General features: G+C 43.8%; 2 protein-coding genes across 9 annotated transcripts in view; one reads left to right on the top strand and one right to left on the bottom strand.

Moving 5' to 3' along the window:
- syne1a (spectrin repeat containing, nuclear envelope 1a) overlaps positions 1–12756 on the bottom strand; it is a 147759-nt gene extending 135003 nt beyond the window's left edge. For 3 of the 8 annotated variants that reach the window (XM_085771462.1, XM_085771463.1, XM_085771458.1), the window contains exon 1: positions 1349–1567. In XM_085771462.1, coding sequence (XP_085627588.1) covers positions 1349–1493 — 145 coding nt within the window. In that variant the 5' untranslated portion in view covers positions 1494–1567. Of the gene's footprint in view, positions 1–1348; positions 1568–12434 lie in introns of those variants that run through there. The other 5 variants (XM_085771464.1, XM_085771465.1, XM_085771461.1 and 2 more) reach the window with 4 other exon arrangements.
- Positions 12757–17586: 4830 nt separating this feature from the next.
- Positions 17587–19815, top strand: myct1a (myc target 1a). The gene is made up of 2 exons (XM_085770912.1): positions 17587–17983; positions 19007–19815. Exons 1-2 carry the CDS (start codon positions 17929–17931, stop codon positions 19552–19554), a joined length of 603 nt encoding a protein of 200 aa, XP_085627038.1. The 5' UTR covers positions 17587–17928; the 3' UTR covers positions 19555–19815.
- Positions 19816–20632: the final 817 nt, after the last annotated feature.

Raw genomic sequence — 20632 nt, 5'->3', positions numbered from 1 at the left:
TGTGTGTTTGTGTGTTTGTGAGTTTGTGTGTGTGTGGTGGGGTTTGTTCATACATAATGCAGATACATTCACACATAGTCATACGTGCCACTGAGCTGGTCCTCGTTCTATGAATTAATCTTTTGATTGGGTCCGGGAGTATAATCAAATATTGATGGGAGGTAATATTAGATGAGAATGAGAAAGACTTAGCAGCCGTTGCCACCGCTGCCCCCCCCCACTCCCTCCATCTGCATCCTACGGCAGGAACATGTGTGACGGAGAACATGTCTGCACATACGTGGGTATACGCCAGCCTCCACAGTCTCAGGGACGAGGTGACTTTGAACTCTGCGCACACACAGTCGCACTTCGCCGCACGCACACACACGCACACACGCACGCACGCACATGCACACATGCACAGACAGACGCTCACATTCTTTCAATACCACAAAGGGATACAGATGTCCTCAGAAACCGAGCCTCGCAGCGGCATTTTAACACACTTGATTACCTCCTCGGCTAGTGTTGGCCTGCATCATCATTAGTTTCAGCCGCAGCCCCTGAGTTCCCCCACTTCGGCCCCCCCACGGTGAAGATGACCTTAATGGCATATCATTATAATCTAGCCTGGTGCTATAAGACCAACTGTGATAAGACTGGCTCAGACACGGACAGTAAAAGCAAAGGAAGTGCATGCACAAACTCAGCTGCAAAACAATCTATTCTCATTTCCACACATGGATGAATAGAAAATGTGACAAGACACCAGTCCACAGGAATACAATCTTCCAGTCTTATCCAGTCTATGAGACAGTGAGACAGTCGGAGAAGTGCATTGTATCTAAAACACAGACAGAAACACGACCGCAGAGTCAGACAGAAAGATGAGGATTCAAACATTTTGACAGTCTGCCCGCTGTGCTCTGACGCATGCAGTGAGCTGCTACTTCTCTGCCTGATTCACCTGCTGTACAGCTCAGAGCTCAGCGACCTCCACATGCAGACACACACACACACACACACACACACACACACACGCACACACACACTCCTCCAAGGTGGAAACGCCCCCTTTAAATGTTTCGCTTAGACCACACCACACCCACAGCCTAAAAAAAAGAAAAAACAACCTTCCCTGCAGGGAACACTTGAGGGAAATTGCGCTGCGAAATGCACTCACTCACATACAGTAGGCACGTAGAGTCCATACTGCAGTGCCACACTAAGTCTCTCACACACACACAAACAGTATAACATTTCACACATGCAGAACAACACACACACACACACACTCTGTACTTCTTTTTTCCCTCACACTCTCTATCTATCGTATCACGGCCATGCAACGAGCTGTGCCACTTACCGCGGAGGTAGTGGAAGAACCCCGTCACCAGGTTGAGGGATGAGTTCTTTTTTGGGGAAGCTTCGCCCCCTGCTCGTCGTGCCATCTTGTACCCCTGACAACGCCTCGATTCCCGCCTGTTTTCATGGGAACGTTGATAGGACATCCACGGCAATCTCCAGGAGAGGCTACACTTGCCCTTGCTCCTGCCCTTGCTGCCTCTCCCCTCTCTCTTTTTTTTTTTTTTTTCTTTTTTTTGGGGTGGGAGGGAAGAGAGAGCTGTCTTTAAAGCGCTCCCCCCGAAGCTCTGGACCTTTCCACGAGATGACAGCGGTGGAACTGTTGCTCTGGGGCAAAGCAGGGACGAAAGCTTCACCCTCCTGTCCTCCTCCTGTCGTCTTTTTTACGCCACGCTGTCCTCTGTCCTGTCTCCTGTCCTGCTGTAACGGGCTGCAGAGTCAGTCAGACTCAGTGTTTTTTTTTTGTTTTTTTCCTGCCTGTTAAGCAGCTTGGGAGTGTGATGTGAGAGTACGCGTGATGCAAAGACTGTTTGTGTGTGCAAGCGTGTGAGTGAGTGTGAGTGTGAGTGTGAGTGAGAGCGGCGGCGCAGTGCCGGCTTGCCTCAGCATCAATCTTTCTTGCTTAGTCCCTCTCTCCCTCTCTCTCCCTCTCCCTCTCTCTTCCTCTCACAGACTCTCTACCTCGGTCTTTCCCTCCCACGTTCTCTCTCTCTCTCTTAATTTCTCACTGTAGGCTGCGGGAACAATCCGCTTCCCTCCACTGACCAGCCAATCAGAGTGCGTGGGAATGAATGATGTCACAGCAGCCCCGTCCTGATGTGGAGAGAGAGAACTGAGTGGTGGTGGTGGGTGGGTGGGTTGAAGGGGACCATTTAGCAGGTTAGGAGGGGAGGAAGCAGGAGCTTTACTCTGACAGCATCACACACACACACACACACACACACATGCCGCACAGCATCGGGACAGACGTGCAGGAATTCCCTATGTGTTGCTGCCACTCTAATACCCCTCCTCACTCTGTCTCTCATCCACACAGATACCACGCGGTGCTCTGAGGCTTGCTGCTTTCTACTCTATAGAGCCTGCAGGGGAGCAGACGATCACTGGCAGTCGTCCTGTCTGATCTGCTGCTGTACTCTCTTCAAAAAGGCTCCTCTTTCATCTCGTACTGTACATCTGTGTGTGTGTTTGTTTTCTCCGGGGGGAGGGACTACTGAATAGACCAGAATACAATTGAGGTGAATACAATATCTGAGGTCTGAGATTTGGCTGTGATATAGGCAGTATATGCTGTAAGAGCTGAGTTTAAAGTCTCCGTACATACTAACAACAAGTCCAGAGGGAGGAAAGCAGGGTTACGTGTGTTTAACCTATATTCATATCTATTATATTCTGTGACTGTAAAACTTAACCATCAAAACAAACTGAAGACAATGGCGGTATTATTTGTCCAACTATTCTAAATTTAGCATCCAAAGAGACACTCTCCACATGTGAGAGCTAGGAATAGGATCAGAAACAACAAATTACCCCAAATCCTCTCCACTGCTGCAGTAACATTACAGAAAAACACTAGTGCTCCTGTACGATGACCCTTCTCCTTCTCACCGTCTGGTATTTCTGTCTGACCTGTGCTCTCTTTTATCCCGTCTGTCCATTTCCTGATATTTTGCCGATCATTTTCTCCAACACACATTGCACACGCGCAACACGGACCAGACACAACAAATACACAACACAGGCTGTGTGAGCTCTGGCATTATTAAAAGCACTGGGCTTCTTCTTTGAAACCACATTCAGAGAGTTTCCTGGAAAGCAATATTCCTGCAGGATAACGTGGTGGGTCTTATATCAGCCTTAAAGATGAAAGGATCATTCATCATTTGTGTGATTTTCTCTTTTGTTCTATGGGCCCCCACCCCACCCATAAGCGATTTTAATTATGAAAGTCATCAATAACCAATGGCAGCTGTCATCCGCTATCTGTCTGCTGATAATCACACCGCTGACACTCCTCCCTTTAACAGCCCTGAAACTGGCCTTTATAGAGCCATCATGAGCCTATTCCACAGACCTATCTTTGAAATACACGTCTGTCAGTGTGCCTTTTACATTTGTGTACATAGAGAGTGGTCACTGCGAATGTAACTCAGTGTGTGTGCATGTGTGCAGTTATTACAGATCGACTGAGAGTAGCTGAGTTCAAAGAAATATTCATGCATGTATCATATTTACATATACATTGCCTTTACTACTGCACTCAAGGCTACAAAAAAAAAAAACGCTATTTTATGTCAGTGGAGAGCTGAATCCAGAGAGGCATTCACAGCGCACACACTCAGTATCATTTCTACTCAATAATATTACCACAAGAAAAGAAAATCCTTGCCTGGCCTATACCGTGCTTCAGCCAGACAAATAGACAGAAATCCATTGTTCTTTAACTTACTGCTGTTTCTGTGGCGCTGCTCGGCTCACACGTTGTCAATGATTTAAATAATGAAACAAACCTATTGACTGTTGAACAATTTGTTTCTGTTACCACCCGTCTTTCTGCCAAGTTAGATGTGTTTTGCCACCTGATAAATTATTCCTGGAGAGCTATATATAGTATACACTTCAGGTCGATCGTGTGAAGGAACTATCCAAGGTGCTGAACCTGTCGATGAATCTGCTTTAACACAGTGAATGAACAAAGAGGCAACATAGAAATCTCAGCCATGGTGGAAGAAGTCCAAATAGTCTGTTAAAACATGACATTTCTTTTTGTTTCTGTTGGTACGTTTTTTCTGATAACTCTTCGATTTAGCAGCTGCGTATCAGACACTAAGAAAAGACGAACTTCCCTGGAGAGCTAAACTGTTTAGAAAAACAACCCCGGGACAAAATCAAAACAAGATGGTGAGGGACTTATTAGGCTTCACCGTGGGAGTTGAAAAGAAATGGAGGGTGAGCAGGTGCACACACACACACACAGATACACACAGATACACACAGACTACAATAAGCTGAATGGAGACAAGCGTTTCCACGTTTACTGTATGTGTGAGAACAGACCAACAGACTCCTCTAGGCTGCAGAGCTCAGGAGTGTTTCAGTCTGTCCAAGAGAGAAAAGGAGGAGGGAGGAGGGTTGGAGGGTTAAAACAGACTGAACCTCAGCTGGTCTGGATCCCTAATGGAGCTCCTGGCAGCCCCACAAAACACTCGATCCTTCTCTGAGGTTGTGGAGGTTGGACGTGGGTCAGCGCCCGGCGCTCACACAGGTATGTCTGCGGGGTGCGAGGCTTCGTGAGGAGAGGAGGAACAGCCTCTTTTCAGCCATTAAAGGAAAAACAAACAGCCTCCTGCAGGGCGGAATAACACTGCTTCTGCTCATATCATAATCTATTCACCCTAAGGATATTTGGGTTTGCTTTCTGAGCAGCCAAGACTTCTTATATTTAGTCTTGGGAGAAGAGTGAAGAGGCACAGCGCCACCTAGTGGTTATGAAAAGCTTGAAGTAAGTGGAGTTCACTTTAAAAAATGTGGATCCTATGAAGAAGTGCTGCAGAGAAACCAACAAAGACGAGATGAGATGAGCCAAGACAAGACAGGACAAGAAAAGAAAAGGAAAGACAGGACAAGTCGGGACAGTAAAAATCAACCAGCTCAGCATAAGCTCAGCTTTTAAATTGCAGTCTCCCAGATGACCCTGCTCCTCCTCGCTTCAGCATCTCTGATCTCTCTTAATCTATTAATGACTCCACAACTCACCACCACTGATTACGGCCGGCCAAGACACGGAGAGACACTCCTCCCACAAACCGCGCAAGGTTACACACTCCGCTGTCAAGTATTAATTTAGTAATGCATTAATTCAATTATATCATCTTAATATTATTCAAGCTGGTGGCTATTTAAATTCAAAGAACAGGACCTTACCGTGCTGGTATGAATCATTCAAGGGAGAGTCAGAGGCAGTGTTGATAGCAGGAGCCTCTCTCTCTCTCTCTCTTTTTATTTATTTTTTTTTTTTTTAGGATTTCTCTGACCATAATGCATCTTATGCTGCAGTACAACCTTAATGGAGCACGCCTGTTAAAGCTATCATGCACTAAATGGATGGCTTTGTTGTGTGCTACAGAGGTACACTATAATTGCTTCATACTTGCACACACATACAAATACATTTCACAAACCTGCAGCCAACACACACACACACACATTTGCTGACACACAAAGTGATTTAACAGGTTTTTGAGGCTTTTTTTTTTACCCCTCTTCTCCCCCCGATAGCGTCTTTATCCACTTCCTGATTCCAGCTCTTCTCTTTCACCCCAACAATTCCTAATTTAAAAAACCCCTTCTCTGCACTTCCACCGGCGTACTTTAGCTCTAATACTCAATAACACCCTCTATCACACCCTCAGCGTCTCCACTCCACCCTCACGTGCCCATTCAGCCTCTCCATTCACCAACCCCACTTCATTTACACCACATTTTTACCAGTCCCAACATAAGTGCCGAGACGGAAGTCCAAATGCCAGCCCATTAGCATAGCTAATTACATTTCAGTAATAATGACACCATATTAAAGAGAGTAAGAAGGGGGGAACAAGTCAAAGTGATTATCAAAACAACCTCTTTCCTCTTTCAAGCACCATCACTCCCTTTTCAGTAGCAGATGTGCAGGGAAGGCACTTTGTCACTGACAAAAATGTCCAAATATCACAGTGTTCATTAAATCCAGGCCACTGATACAGTAATTTCAGCAATTTCGGCACCTGCAGGACTGACACACACACACACACACACACACACACACATATACACACACAAACGCACAAAGCAAAGAGGGCAGATGAGAATGCGATTGAATTTACGTGGAAAAAGTAAAGGTATTTATTATCGTGCATGAAGGATTTTAAAAAATATAACATTTTTAGTTTCTAATTCGATTCATTTCTAACATCTATGGAAATCCATTCGACCTCCCTAAATTTGAGCGACTCCTTTATCAAGAGAAATCCATTCAGCTGGACAAAACAAAATTTTAACACCATAGACAAACCGACATGAACATGTAGCTAATACAAAACATCTATTTCACTGGAGGCAGCAGGGGTCATATCAAAACACCGTTCACTGCCACTAAGAGTATTAGAAAGACTCAATTTGGCTTTGAAAAAACATTTTCAGCTTGATGCGTCTCTGCCGCTCTCTCTATGAATGTGTGTGTGTGATGATTCTGTGTGTGTGCCCATGTGATGCTTTGTGTGAGAGTGCGGGTGCAGGAGTGGGTCAGACAGTCTAAGCTCCTTATCCAGGTTCAGTGGCCCGCCACACATTACAGGGAGGAGTAAAGTGAAAGGACTGGCGTCAGCACACTAGATAAATCACTGTGGCCGGAGCAACAAATTCACTTATAAGTCTGGTCTTTTTGCTGTGAAATAAAAACACCGCCTGGAACAGAGCCAGAATCATCTACAAAATCCTGTCACACACAACCACCTGAGTGTATTTATGCTTATCCAGGTGGGGCCATTTCCTGTCTTACCGATGGTGTGAATATATGAAAAACAATTATTTCTTTGCAGCCAGCAGACGCATGCCTTTTGTTTTATTCATCAACCACCTGTCCAGTTAGTAATCCCATTATTCATTTCCTTCACATTTCCTAAATATCACCTCAACGCTCACTATTTCTCACTGAGCATTCTTGAATTATTAAAGGACGAGGGTTGTGTTGTGTCAGGTGGCAGGTTGTGTTTGTGTCTGGAGCCTCAGAGTGAGAAGGGACCCTGGGGGACAGATGTCAGCATGCAACAGGAAATAACATTTCATAGATACGGCACTTCCATTGCTTTGGTTTTCATTGAAGGTAAATGAAAAGGGATGATGGACCCTCCTCCTTCCAGGAACATGGCAACATGGTAATTGAATTCAGGAGGGATAAACAGCGACAAAACTGCTGTCAAAGTGTCTTCTTTTCCATATATGTGTACAAGATGAGTTGGTTTTATAAACAGGATGAGGTGCTGAAAGGTTCATTCAAGCCTGTGTCTACTTTGAATGTTCTTTTCCGTGGGAGTTTTGTTGGATTATTTGAATATATCAAATGCTGCGGTAAAAACCCGGCCCATCTGGTGCTCCAGGCAGATTAAATAAAACCTGGGAATTACCTATTTCACTCCTAACTTAGCGTATGCAGAAATCATCACGGGCCGGCTGCATGGTTGACCTCTCAGAGTTCAGGGCGTCACAATCTGACCTCTATTTAAAAAACCTTCAAGTGCTAAATGGACGGCCAGAGGCAGAATTTCCCACCATCCAATCACATGGTGACAGGTGAAAAGAAGGGACAGAGGTGTCTGTCGGTGAAAGATAAGCGAATGCACGAGACTCAAAACTATTACACACAGAGGCTGGATGTGTCTTGGGGGGTCACGGGCTCGGGTGTTAGGATTTTTATCTGTGAGGACATTGTTCTGAACGTCCATCAAAACTATCTGATGCCTCGATCTGACAGAAAGCATCAGAGATGGTAGCGAGAGGCTGAAGGAACTGTATCACACAATCAGTGTGTGGCCCAAGGCTGTAATTCTGCTCAAAGTCCACACAGGGTCAACGGGACCTTGCATCAAAGAGTCCTGTAAATACTCCTATCTATAAAGAGTCTTTGTGCAGTTTCATTTAATGCTGCATGTGTTGCATAACATTTAGGCTATTTGCCTTGTGAAGTTCAAGTTAGATGGACGGACAGTTTGGCAGGAGAGCAGACAGAAATGTCAAGAAGAGAGGTCAGCTCTTGAGATAAATCATTAAAAAATACTGCCTGAGTTAATGACCTGGTTTGAACTAATACTTCAATGAGTTTTTTATGTGTGTTTTACTTTGCTTCACTAATTCAATAATACTAAAATACACTTTGACCTTCATGAAGGTGTGTTCTTTCAAAGAGGGTTCAGATTGGATGACAGCTCCATATTGTATGGGTGGGACCCCCCAATGACCTAATCTTGTGATATGTCACTCAACCTCTCGCTGAATGTCAGGGCAAAAGAGATTATAATCTGATCTGCAATGGAAGCTGTCACTGAGAAAGTAGCAGGGACTAAATACAAATACCTTTTAGTACACTGACACACACACACACACACGTGCAGTTTTATCAAACATAATGTTCTGTTACTGAAGCAGAAGCTGAACCAGACATGGCCAATAAGCCCACAGGGCGAAAAAAAAGCTTGTGCTGGCTGTCATGCGACCGCCGCTATGGCAACGAGTCATAAACACAATCCGGAAAGACGAGCAGAAGAAGCATCGGGATAAATAACAACTAATGCCGCAGCTCTATCCCACGCTGACCCTGCTGTCGCGGCTCTGAGGCGACAACAACAGTGTAATGGCTCCATGTTAATGTTGCAGCGGCCTTGAAGACTTTGCTCTGGGTCTGTTTAACCACTCAGCTAAACTGCTGACTCCCAGTGGTGTGATAGCAGGAGAGAGAAAAAAAAAAAGATGCATCACATCTATTTTTAACACCATGTGTTTGTTTCGAGTGTGGGCACATGCATGTGTGTGAAGCCACGGTATCCAGAGCTGCAGACGATAAATGGCGGTGTCAGAACTAAACAGGAGGCTGGCATGGCTCAAGGTGACCGTCTGCTTCGGCCTTCCTTGGCTGCGGCCGAACCATAATGTCGCCCCTGGCAACAGGATGTCACCCTGGCCCTGTGCCAACCTGAGGATCCGTGCCAGTCCCACTAGCAATCAGGAGCTTAAAAACTGGTGTATGGGCTCCCTCTGTCTCTCCCCCCCTTGTCGTCCAGTCGCATTTTCTTGCTTTTCCTGCTGCCTGTCTCATCCCTGTTACATCAATCCACTATACTCTCAGTGTGGGGCGCTCATGTTTTCCAGATGTGCTGACCTCGCCCTTTAGCACTCTTCTATAACTTAAACTTTTCTTTCCTGCTCAGCATCTTCTTCTTTAACCAAAATAACATTAGCAGAGGCTCATGAATGCATATTTCCTTGCATGTAGTCACACACAAGCCAGAACCGACTGAGAATCTCCATGTGCAGCTATTTCCCTCTGTATTACCTGATCACAAGTTGCCAGTAAAGGATTACACACAGCCCACGCACAGAAAAAAACTCAAGCAGGTGCTCCCACCACAATGAGACATAGCAAACTTGTCTGTTGCACAGGCAGACTACCTACCCTACCAGACGGTAAAACCCAGAGGTGTAGGCGGGAAATGTATGCCTCCGCCGCCCACGACGGAGAAAAACAGGTGAGAAACTGAAATAGGAAAAACAGTGCATCGATTTTCTCATTAATGAGAGACAACAAACGGGCAAATTCCACAGCATATGGAGGAGTTCAGGCTGGGAGGTGTTCAAAGCGGCCTCGCCGTTCTCCGCCATATGGTGTCACTAATTGCTGTTTTTTCACTGCGACAGAGAGGTACACCAAAAGAGACGGTTGAAGGGAGAAATACACAGACCCCAAAACTGGGGCAAAAACTTTTGATTGTTTTGATGTTGCATTGAGCGGTTACTAATAGCTTCCAAATTGAGCCTGGGGGGAGTACAGTTCATTTCATGCTATCTGGTGATTTGTGGAACGTGGTTAATTTGAGAACATTGTCATCTCTTGAGGGGAAGAAGTAAAATATGTTAATCTAATCACACTATGAAAGACATACAAAGTATTAGATTACCTATGTTTAACTCTCAGGTGGTAAGGAGTTATATTGCGATCAGGTTTTCCTCAAAAACCAAGTGAACATTAACACAGAAGTATAATAAATTTCTACACAATTATCCCGCTGGAGGGAAATGATTACTGCAGTCCTCAGAAAATGAAAAGAAAACCACCCTGAACAAAGGCAACACTGATTTCATTTACAGCTGCCATTTGGGACCAAGCTGGTAACTAGCTATAGGAAATCTGCTGATACCAAAGGTAAGTAACACATGCTAATGTTATGTTATGTTCCACTTTCATGTTTCAGACTGATTAAAAAAACAACAACTGCTCCGCTTTGATTCCTACAAAAGCGTCTTCTTGATGATGATGATATCATCACAGGTTCGGCTCCCATCTCCTGTCTCCCAGGAGATGGACATCAACCAGGATGCATCAACTAAAACATCAGGTCAAATTAGATCCCAGGTGCCCCCTTGTGCATAAGATAATGTGATCATGTAGTCAGAGGAGCATAAACAGCGCAAAGGGTGACAGGTAGAATAACAGATGCCCGAGCGAATCCACACCACAGAGACCGTGTCGGACAAACACAATACATACATACAGCACTCAAGGCTAAAAGCAGAAGAAAACCTCATACATAACACTGTCCCTGTGTATGAATGGTTAGAGCACACACACATACACACACGTGGCTGCGGTAAAGCAGGATCGTCCCCACAAAACCACAGTCCAGCCATGTGTATAGATAACCATGGCAACAGGGCACATCTTATCTGAGATGCTTACACGCCACGAGACATCGACAATAAAGCTACTGTTCTAGGGTATTTATTTACAGCTCCCATCATTTTGTGCCTCAGAGAGTTAAATGTGACTCTCTGTGAACTTGTGTGGGTCATATTCACTACTATTAGTTTGCAAAGACACCAAACTTCTCTATGGAGTGGATAATATATAGCACAGGGATTCGTCCTTGGCTCATTATGAGTCAGCTGCTGCATCCTAAAACTGAATTAATTGTGTCATCCTCCCTGAATATTTATCTGCATTAACCTGTCCTCGCACCGGAGAGAGAGAGAGACAGCTTCAGGGGACAGCAGCTTCTAAAATTAGATCAATCACAGTGCAATCGGGGATTCAGCGCGTGCACCCACACCTGCACGGAGTGATGCAGAGGAGCCACGTGGCTCGGTGGTGGTGATGCTGTTCGTTCTCGGCTTTCACAGAAACTGCCACCTCAGAAGCCACACAGGGAGCAGCCATATTGGATCTCAGCAGCAGCTCTGGTGTCACCTGACGTTTCCTGCTACTTTGCAAGTGTCATCAATCTGAATCAGTCGGTAAAGGGGCGTGTGTGTGTTTCTGCCACACAGAATAGATATTTGTGAAATGGTTATAGTACGAAAACAAATACACCCACATTATTTGACTTGCAGGAAGGGAAAACATTCAATAGATGCTGATATCTGCTGCAATTGCGGCGTGCATGAAAGAAAAGTTTGAGCAGCAGTGAAATTAGATAAGATTAAAAAAAAAACTGAATTGCTTATTTTCTATGGGTCAAAGGTTCAAATGATTAAAAAGACCTGTAACGCATGCTAGTGTCAATTATGAGTACAGTAAGTTGGAAATATGATTGTCCAGCTACTACAGCAGAGTTAAGACGGAGGGGGGGGGGGGGTACACTTCATCCTGTCAGATTATTTGGAGATTAGTTCTGCTATTGTCTGCTCCGCATTCGAACACACACACATACAGTATGTGCACATGCCAGACAGAGACAGCAAACATACAGCAAGAAGCATGTGCACACATCAATACAGGCAGTAAATGCATTCAAAGACAATACAACAACACAATCTCTCTCTCACACACAGACACACACACTCACTTAATCTTATTTCATCTTGGTTGCTTCCTAATTGTTACACCATTAGATTTGACATGCTGCATAATTCAATGCACACTGACTGCCAGCTACATCCACCCGCAATCAAAAGGATAAAAACTCCATAGAAAGTAAAGCAAACTCGATCACTGATAGCAACTGAATACCCGACAAAACATAATTGACAATCACCGAAAATATTCCACTGTACTTGAACGCTGCTTGCTGTGACATTGCGTATCCCGTTCAGTCATGTCCTTCTCCCTTCTACCACACATTTATAAGCCCAATGAATTCCAGCACTCGAGAGATAAGACTCACAGGTTTCATCAGCAAAAAGGAGATGATGCATGTAAAGCTTTTTTTTTTTTTTTTTTTTACAGTCCTTAGCTCACACTGTTTTGCTGTGTCATGCCAAGCTCCAGGTCACCTCTAAAATAACCACTGCAAACCAAACCAAGGTGGAGCAGTGTGAGTGAGTAAGCATTTTACACCCACCTTGCAGCTTCTGCATCACGTTGGCAATGTCCCGAGTGGAGTGTCCGTAGTGCCGGGCTGATGCCATGCCGCTCGCTGCCTCGAGGTCACCAAAGTCACGTCCCAACTTCTGCGCGTCACCCCGGCGGCGGCGGCGCTCTCATGCTCCGATCAGGGGCTCAGACTGGGCTGCAGTAGTTTCTTTCTGCGTCTTCTCACTGACTGCAGAGAAATCAAGACTGAATCACGTCCATGTTGCTTGTGTTTCTCCTCTCAAGTCATCCCTGTTGCAGTAGCAGCCTGCAATCCTCACACTCAGCGACGCTCCTCCTCCAGTGATGATGTAAGTGCACACTGTATATGTGTGAGAGCATGCATGTGTGTGTGTGTATGTACTGATCATCTCAGAGCCCCCCCTCCCCTCCTCCCTTGCCTGTGCCTTTTACTTCTGCAGACAGGACAGCTTCCTCGTCTGCATGCGCTGCCACCTGCTGTCCAATCGAAAGGGATGGCTCTTCCATCTCATTGAGACATTAGGACCAATAGTGTGCCAGGTATCTTCTGGTGCCGCTGTGTGTGTGTAAGACAGAGAGTCAGAGAGGGAGAGAGAAAGTGTTGGCAAGAGAGAAAGTGAGAGAGACCAAAAGAGGGAGTAACAGAGGGTAGAATTAGCTGCAGCAGATGTGTGATGGAAACAACATATTGCTTACTTGATGTGAATTTCTAAAGAGGAATTAACATAAAGGGTGAAAATCGACTCCAAAACAGGATTTACATTATGTGGTGTTGGACTATAAAGTCGACATCTACAGACACACATATAGATGTTAGTTGGAAATCTGAGCTTTTAAAGGCTTGAACTGATGACTCATTTTGTTAACAGCTTTTGTAGATATAGTATTTGTTACTTACTGGATAATATCAGATGTATTGTATTATTGTTTCACCTGTGTATTTGAACAGTGATAGCTTTGTTGAATTATCAGTTTACTTAGATAACACAAAATTGTGATAACCATGAATAGCTTATGTTTAGCCTACTTTTTTCCATTAATGATAATCAATTCTTATTCCTCATCTTTTTTCTCACATGACCTCACTGACAGCCACTGACCTGTATTCCTGGAGCCAGACTAATAGTATTTGACCTAAATATTAGATATATATACAATGAGCATTTTGTCATTACAGATTCCCTTCTGTTAGAACATGCACTGTTAAACAACTGTAAAATTACACTGACTTGGATCCTGTAATGACCGCATTAATGTACTGAACTAATGACAATTTGTACTAAATTAGTAATAAATCTTTATCTGAATGCAGTGACCACTGCTGCTCTTTGAGTCCTGTGGGTTGCTCCATTGTGCACTGCTTATCGAGCAGCTCCAGGATTTATATCATGACATCACCACTACAGTCTGCATCTCTGCTGCTCGGGCTAAAGGGGGATTTGTTCTGTTTCACAAATCAAACCCGCTACAATATCTAAGGAATAACACGTTAAACATAGCAGATTTCCTCTTTAGAAATGATTTCTATGAGATAAATTCAAAATTTCACATCTGAAAAACAGTGATATACTATATATAAACAATCAAAACACGCCGCTTCCAATAAAACACGTCTCTAAAACTCTGCATCCAACATACAGTATAGCTGGTCCACAGCAGATCAATGCCACTCTTTGAAATGCAGGAGGGAGGCGTGATGAAGCACTCGGCTCTGAGCACTTATCGCGATGTGTAATCCCATTAGACAAGTCCTTTCATCATCATCTCAGGAGAGCTCTTAGAGGAGCTGAAAGGGGAGCGGTGCTGCTCCGGCCACAGTGTCATTCAATAAAGTTAGAGACAGTAGAGGAGTGGGCATACAAAATATGAAGGCTGATAAATAATGACTGACTGCAGATCCTTTGGTCTATATACTGTACACCATACTGACAGTCAAGATGTACTGCACATCAAGATAAATCAGTTGTGTGTACATATTTGTGCTTAGATTAGTTAGTGGTATGGCTTCATGTTGTTGTGGTAAGGTGGAGGGAGCAGGTGAATGCGGTTAATTTTATGCATGTGAATCTGCAGGAAGAGCCCTCAACGATCCATTTGTGAGCCCAGATTTCTAATTTTTTGTATTGTCTGGGCCTTTGAGGCTCTGTTGTGGATTATTTGTCAGGAGTGACTGAGTAAACATGATGTTTACTGTGGGAAAAAACTCTCAGCTAGTCAATATGATGTGAGGCAGGAAGGGTGATTGAGATTTTAGGAATTGTTCAACATTAAAAGCTCTCACTCCCAAAAGCAAACTGCTGTTATAATAAAAAAAAAACATTGACAAAGCTGCCTGCATCCCAAATAAACTATATCGCAACGTTTCTTCACATTGCCACTAAAAAATGTCAGGTTATGGCTGATAATACTGTATATGGCACAAGAAAAATGAAAAAATACATAATCCGTCCAAATTACAGGCCTACTCATCACGATTATCATAGAAAAGCCAGAGGGAAAATTGATTACCTCGGTAGTTTACCTATAACCCACAGAGCAGCGACAAAATCAGCACTTCAGACCCAATAAATGAGATCATAAATCAAACCATTTTGCGGCTAAGGCATCAGAATCAGCTGTTTGACTTGCCCGTGTGATGAAACGCTGTGAGATTTAGTTGGATTGGCCAGCTCCTCTGCAGCAGGGACAGACTGCTGATTCCTACATTTTTATGCAGCTCGGCTCGGGGTGACCTCTACCGTCCAGAACCCCTCAGGACCGAAACGCATTCAGCAAAAAAAGAAAGAGGAGCCGTTGCTGCAGCAGAGGGGAGCAGAGAGCAGGCACAAAGCGCGAAGCGGGTCAATAGGAAAAATCTTCCCCGTTAGAATCCGTTTTCTTATCTAATCACTGCACAGGCAGAGAGCTGGGACCAAGACCGCCAGAGTGGTAATCTCCTTCATGCATAGTCAGCAGTTTTCCAAAATCTCATTAGAAAGTTTGCTGTCAACCTGCATGTTAAAATCAACATAATGCCCAAAGAGAGAAATAGTGGCCTGTAACTCTATTCTATGTCCAGGTAAAGTATCTAAATAAGCTATTTAACTTTGTGCTGACTGATTCTTCCTTAAAGAGAGGGAAAAAATCATAATAGCAAAAAAAATTATGTTAAATGAATTGTTTGCAGCCCAGTGTAAAAGGTAATGACCAAAAAAAAAGGTCACATGTTTTTCAAACTCTTGCAAAAAAGTGTATGTCAAGTGTGTCATAGCAAAGCATAAACATACAACTGTATAAACTCTGAGCTGCACAATGCATGTGATGTGAAAACTCTAGGTTTGTTTTCTGCAGCACAACATACGAGGAGGAGGATGCATTGCAGTGTATGTATCTAAAACAATAATCAGAGGATCGTATGCAGAAAATACACAGCAATCAATGATAAGAGTCATTTGTATGTAAAATATGAGACATTACCTTTCGACTCTCTGCAGAAGGCAAGTCCACATGTTAAATGGACAGATTGGGAGGGGACGTGTTGTGCACATGCATGCTGATGTGCTGGCAAGTTACTGGTAGGCTGTAGTATAACTCCATCTACTGGTCAAGGAGGAGATAGAGGGAACAAGTTAAATTAGTGGACTCTGACGCTCCCTGATGGTGGGCTTTTTTTTCTTCAGCCAACACAGCCTCTCTATGCCTAAAACATATACTGTATCTCTATTACCTTTCCCTCCTATAATATTTTGGTTTATAAAGTGCTGTAAAATGATAGGAGATGCTACTGTTCAGGGAAATCAATCAGTCTTTGGCTTTTAAAAACCGCTCAATGTTGTGTATGATTTGAATTAAGTATATTCGACATTTATGCTTTTAATCTTCCAGTCCTTTCAGAAAGGAAAATATCCTTGTTAAGGTATTAACGCCTCCACACTGTAATTACCCAGTTCTCTGCCCTATGATATTTCACCCAGTGACATTTTGATGAAGCCATGAACTTCAGTCAAGCACAAAGAATTTCTCCTCCACCTATGAACAGAACAGTTGTTACCCACCTACATGAAAACATAACACAATGGCCACACACACTATTTCATGGAGCGTTGTGGGTGTTTGCTGGTTATTTTGGACAGATTTTATTGCAGAGCCAACAATTAAAGGAAGTTCAAGCTTTGGTCCGGCCTTTCTATTTTTCTCTTTGCCAGTGAGAAAGCAGAACGCGGTCGACATCTTAATTTATTCTCACAAAGGCTTTGTCTCAGAGTCAGTTTTCTGTCTTGCTTTAATGAGTTGGCATGGCTAATGTTGAGATTGTAAAGTTAAGGACTGTTTACGGTTAAGTCTGCAGAATAAAACGCAAAGCTGATAGGACAAACGGGCTGGTCTACATTAAGATACATACCAATAAAACTACTCGCATCCTTCCCTCTGACTGTACTGATGACCTTGCAGATTTGGCTTTGCGTGTACTAAAACAACAATGTGTGGGATCAAGAAAGAGTAACATGAGGAGTTTAATTTTCATTCACTGTATCCTAATTTGTCATGGAGTGAAAAAAAATTGCAATGAAAGAGTATCTGTGCTGCTTTTCTATCTTATCAAACTACAATGTTTTTACTGGATCTGTCCTGAATTGAGAAAGGACCAGACGTCCGACGCAGGCCCCGCTGACCTGGCAGACACTGTGGAAAGACTGAGCTTACTAACAAATATGCTGCAAATCAGAACAGAAACAGGCAGATATCCACATAGTCACTCAAAAATGCTCCAGAGTAGCATATTTTTTCACATCATTACAACTAAGCACTTATGGTGTTGCTACCATCAATCCCAGCTGTGGGTTTTTCCTTCAACACCAATTTCAGACCCAAGACTGGATGTGCTGGTGCAGCTAACGGTAACACTGTCGCCTGCGGTCGCTGTGGTGGAAGGAAAAAATATATATAAGGGCGATCGAAATATTTATCATCTGTGAAAGGAACAAAAATATTGGTGAGTGTGGTGGACTTTCCTACGATGAAAGCTGAAGAAGTGAGCCTCACGGCGCAGGGGTGATACTGTTTTACATTAATCAACCTGAAGGAAATGATGGGAGAGGAAGTGATTATAGAAACAACCCTGTCTCCCCACCTCCAGGATCTCTGTCCTGCACAGATAAGCCACTCCTGTTGCTAATTTCAAGCAGAAAAGCAGGAAATGTGACAGTGTAGTTTTCCGCTTCCATAAACAAGACGACTGCCAGAGCTAGCCGCCAGCCCTGTGTGCCGCTGGGCTGAGTCTCCCCTCTGAGGGAGACAGACACACTGACAGAGAAAGTGAGCAAGGGACGAAAAAGGGGGAGAAAGTGAGAGAACAGGAAAGAGGGGAGGCAGAAAGACAGGAAAACCCATCAGAAGAACAGAAAGACGGGCTTATAGACTTGACAGTGGAAGAGGAGAAGGGAGAAGAAGAGAGAAGAGAAGTAATAAAGACTTGTTGAGTTGAGTCTCTCTTCTTCTCCTCTAACGGAGCAGATAAAGTCATGGCCGAGAACAACACAAATCTCTTTCTGGAAATACTTCAGTCTTTCGATGCTGGTAAGTGTTTTTGTTGTTGTGTTTTTGTTACCCAATTTCCTTTCTCTTGTAGTCGGTCTTGCCTTTTTCATGTGGTCTCTATGATTGGCACTGTTGTTCCCTCAGGAATTTAAGCTTTAATCACTCCTACAATAGGTTTAATATGTGGGCCTGGTTCCTGTTGAGATTACTTTATCAAACTAATTAGCACGTTCAAAGAGAACTTTTCCAGTTTCCAAAAAAAACAAAAAACACTCAGTCTAAATCTTTAAGTTACTGCTATATTTTCTTTGTGTTTTTTTCTTTTTCCTCAGTTTTCCCAAATGTCATTTCCAGATGACTTTTGGCCAGTGTCTGCTTTCCCCTCTCCTTAAGTGTGCTGTGGAAATATGGGCTGGTGGCAAAATAAGTTCAGTCTCTTTAGCGTTGAACTGTATTGAAAGGAAATTGATTTGTTTTCCCTGGCAGAAGTCCAGCAGGATTTGTCTTAGCCGCTCTATTCTCTCTCTTCTCTCTCTCAAGCACACGCTCATGTTGGCAAAACTGCTTCCAAGGCAGAAGAAGCAGTGAGCAGAAGTCAGTGCCCTCTTTTTGTGTGGGAAAGAGATTAAATCAGTTTGTTTTCTCTGAGAGACTTACACTGGTAAACATGAAAGACGGAAGCCTATTATTATTTCGTCAAGATGCACCATCTTGTTAGACACTGCTGGCAATTCTCCATTTCTTTCAAACAGATGTTTTTTGTTGTAAACTTGCTAAGGCCATAGATAGATCCTAATTAAAATTCCTTCCATTCCCAGGGGATAACAAAAGACTGCTATTAGCAATGAAGTGCATTTAGATGTATTGTATGTATATTACTATTATTAAACTTGTGGTCCATCAGAATGATCCTGGAGAGTAAAAAAGTCAATGTGGTGGGAGAAGTAAAACGCAAATCATGGAGGAAGCAAGACTTCAGAGGAAGTTAAAGTACTGATTTAAAAAAAAAAAACATATTGCAAACCATAATTGATCATTTTGGACATGTTTGTCTCTTCACAGTCCCACTGATCATAGCTTTCTGTGTGTCCATGGCCGTGGGCCTCGTCTTGGGGGCCCTGGTTTACATTGTCTTGACATGGATGTCCCGACGCAGAGCAGGCTCTGCCAACATCACCCGGCGCCCACCTCGCCAATCACGCGCCTCTTCCCGCAACCGTCCGGGCTTCAACCGCAACAGCAGCTACGACCGGCGCAGCAACAACAGTTTGGCCAGCGCCGCTTTCAGCTTCCACCGCCAGACGTCCTCCCCGGATCACCTGGACCCACTGGGGCACAAATCCAGCTTCAGGGCCTCCACCTTTCACCCGCTTCTTCAGTGCAGCCAAATTGCGAGGGAGGCGGAGGAGGGGAGCCAGACGACGCTGCCTCGTACGCCGACTCTAGGCACAACGTCCGGGTCGGCTCAACCCGCCGCCCAGCCGGCTGCTACCCCCTCTAGACCCGAGTCGTTCTGGGGGAACAACGGTTTGAGGGGTTTCCATGTTACACAGACCCCACCTCCAGCCTATGAGAGCATCATTAGAGCTTATCAGGAAACATGCACCTGAGAGGGGGAGAGGTCAGGTGACACGAACTGAATGAGCCCTGATGTGTAAATGGATTTACAAATGATACTGGACTGAAGCTATATTGATTTATATGTCCAAGTGGAGCTGGGTGGAGTGAAGAAGGAAGTCGAGGGTCAAATGTGTGTCCTGCTCGACGTTCAAAAACAACCAGTTTTGTATGTCTTTTGGTTGGTTAATATATATCTGGTGCTGACAAAAGCCTACTTGCCTTTCATCATTCAATGCTGATGGAAAATATTTTTTTTAAAACTGACATTTGACACTTTCATCAACAGGGCAACATGGCTGCTTACTGGAACAGAAATCATTTATGTTAAAAAATTAGCAGAGTGTATTTAATAGTGATTGACACTAATGTATGCTTGCACAGAGTCTTTGTTTATTTTAGACGAGGAAAAAAATCTTTAAAAAATAAAATAAAATACTGTTGGCTGGGCATTCAAGACGCAAGGCGGCACTTCTGCTTTGTTCCTGCTGATCATCTATTAACTATGCAAAAGAGAGAAGGATTGTGTATTTGTACCCCACAGGAAGACACAGGAGTTAACCTGTAATTAATGAGAATGATTGATGTATCAATGCAAAACCTAGTGGAGACAGCTTTAAACTCATTTGATGCTTTAATTGCTGCCTCACATGTTTTCTTTTTTTGTTTGTTTTTTTACAGAGCTGTGGTAAATGGATGTGAGTGTCTGTCAATGTTTTGTGTGTGTGTGTGTGTGAGTGTGTTTGTGTGTGTGCATGAGAGAGACAGACAGAAATGAGGGCATTGTGTGCAAGCTGTTTTTGTATGTTATGTATGTTTGTATTTTTGAGTGTGATTTACTGAACTCTGCTCATAAGTTAATGCAATAAAGAAGCAAGAATCAGAGACACAACAACTGTGTTTTCCATACAAAGCTTAGACAAAACAGGTTGAGAATGGATGGTAATCAAATTCTGTGACTGTGGTGCAACTTTGCAATGTGATGTTGGCTATTTGTGAAGAAAATTAGGGAAATGGGAATGATCCATGCCAATGCAGTTCAATACAACACAACCACAAACTGTATAGTCT

This window comes from Trachurus japonicus, chromosome 24 (assembly GCF_045865225.1).
Source record: "Trachurus japonicus isolate A0001 chromosome 24, Traja_1.0".
Taxonomy (NCBI): domain Eukaryota; kingdom Metazoa; phylum Chordata; class Actinopteri; order Carangiformes; family Carangidae; genus Trachurus; species Trachurus japonicus.
The sequence above is the reverse complement of the archived record's forward strand: the minus strand, read 5'-3'. Positions and strand labels throughout refer to the sequence as shown.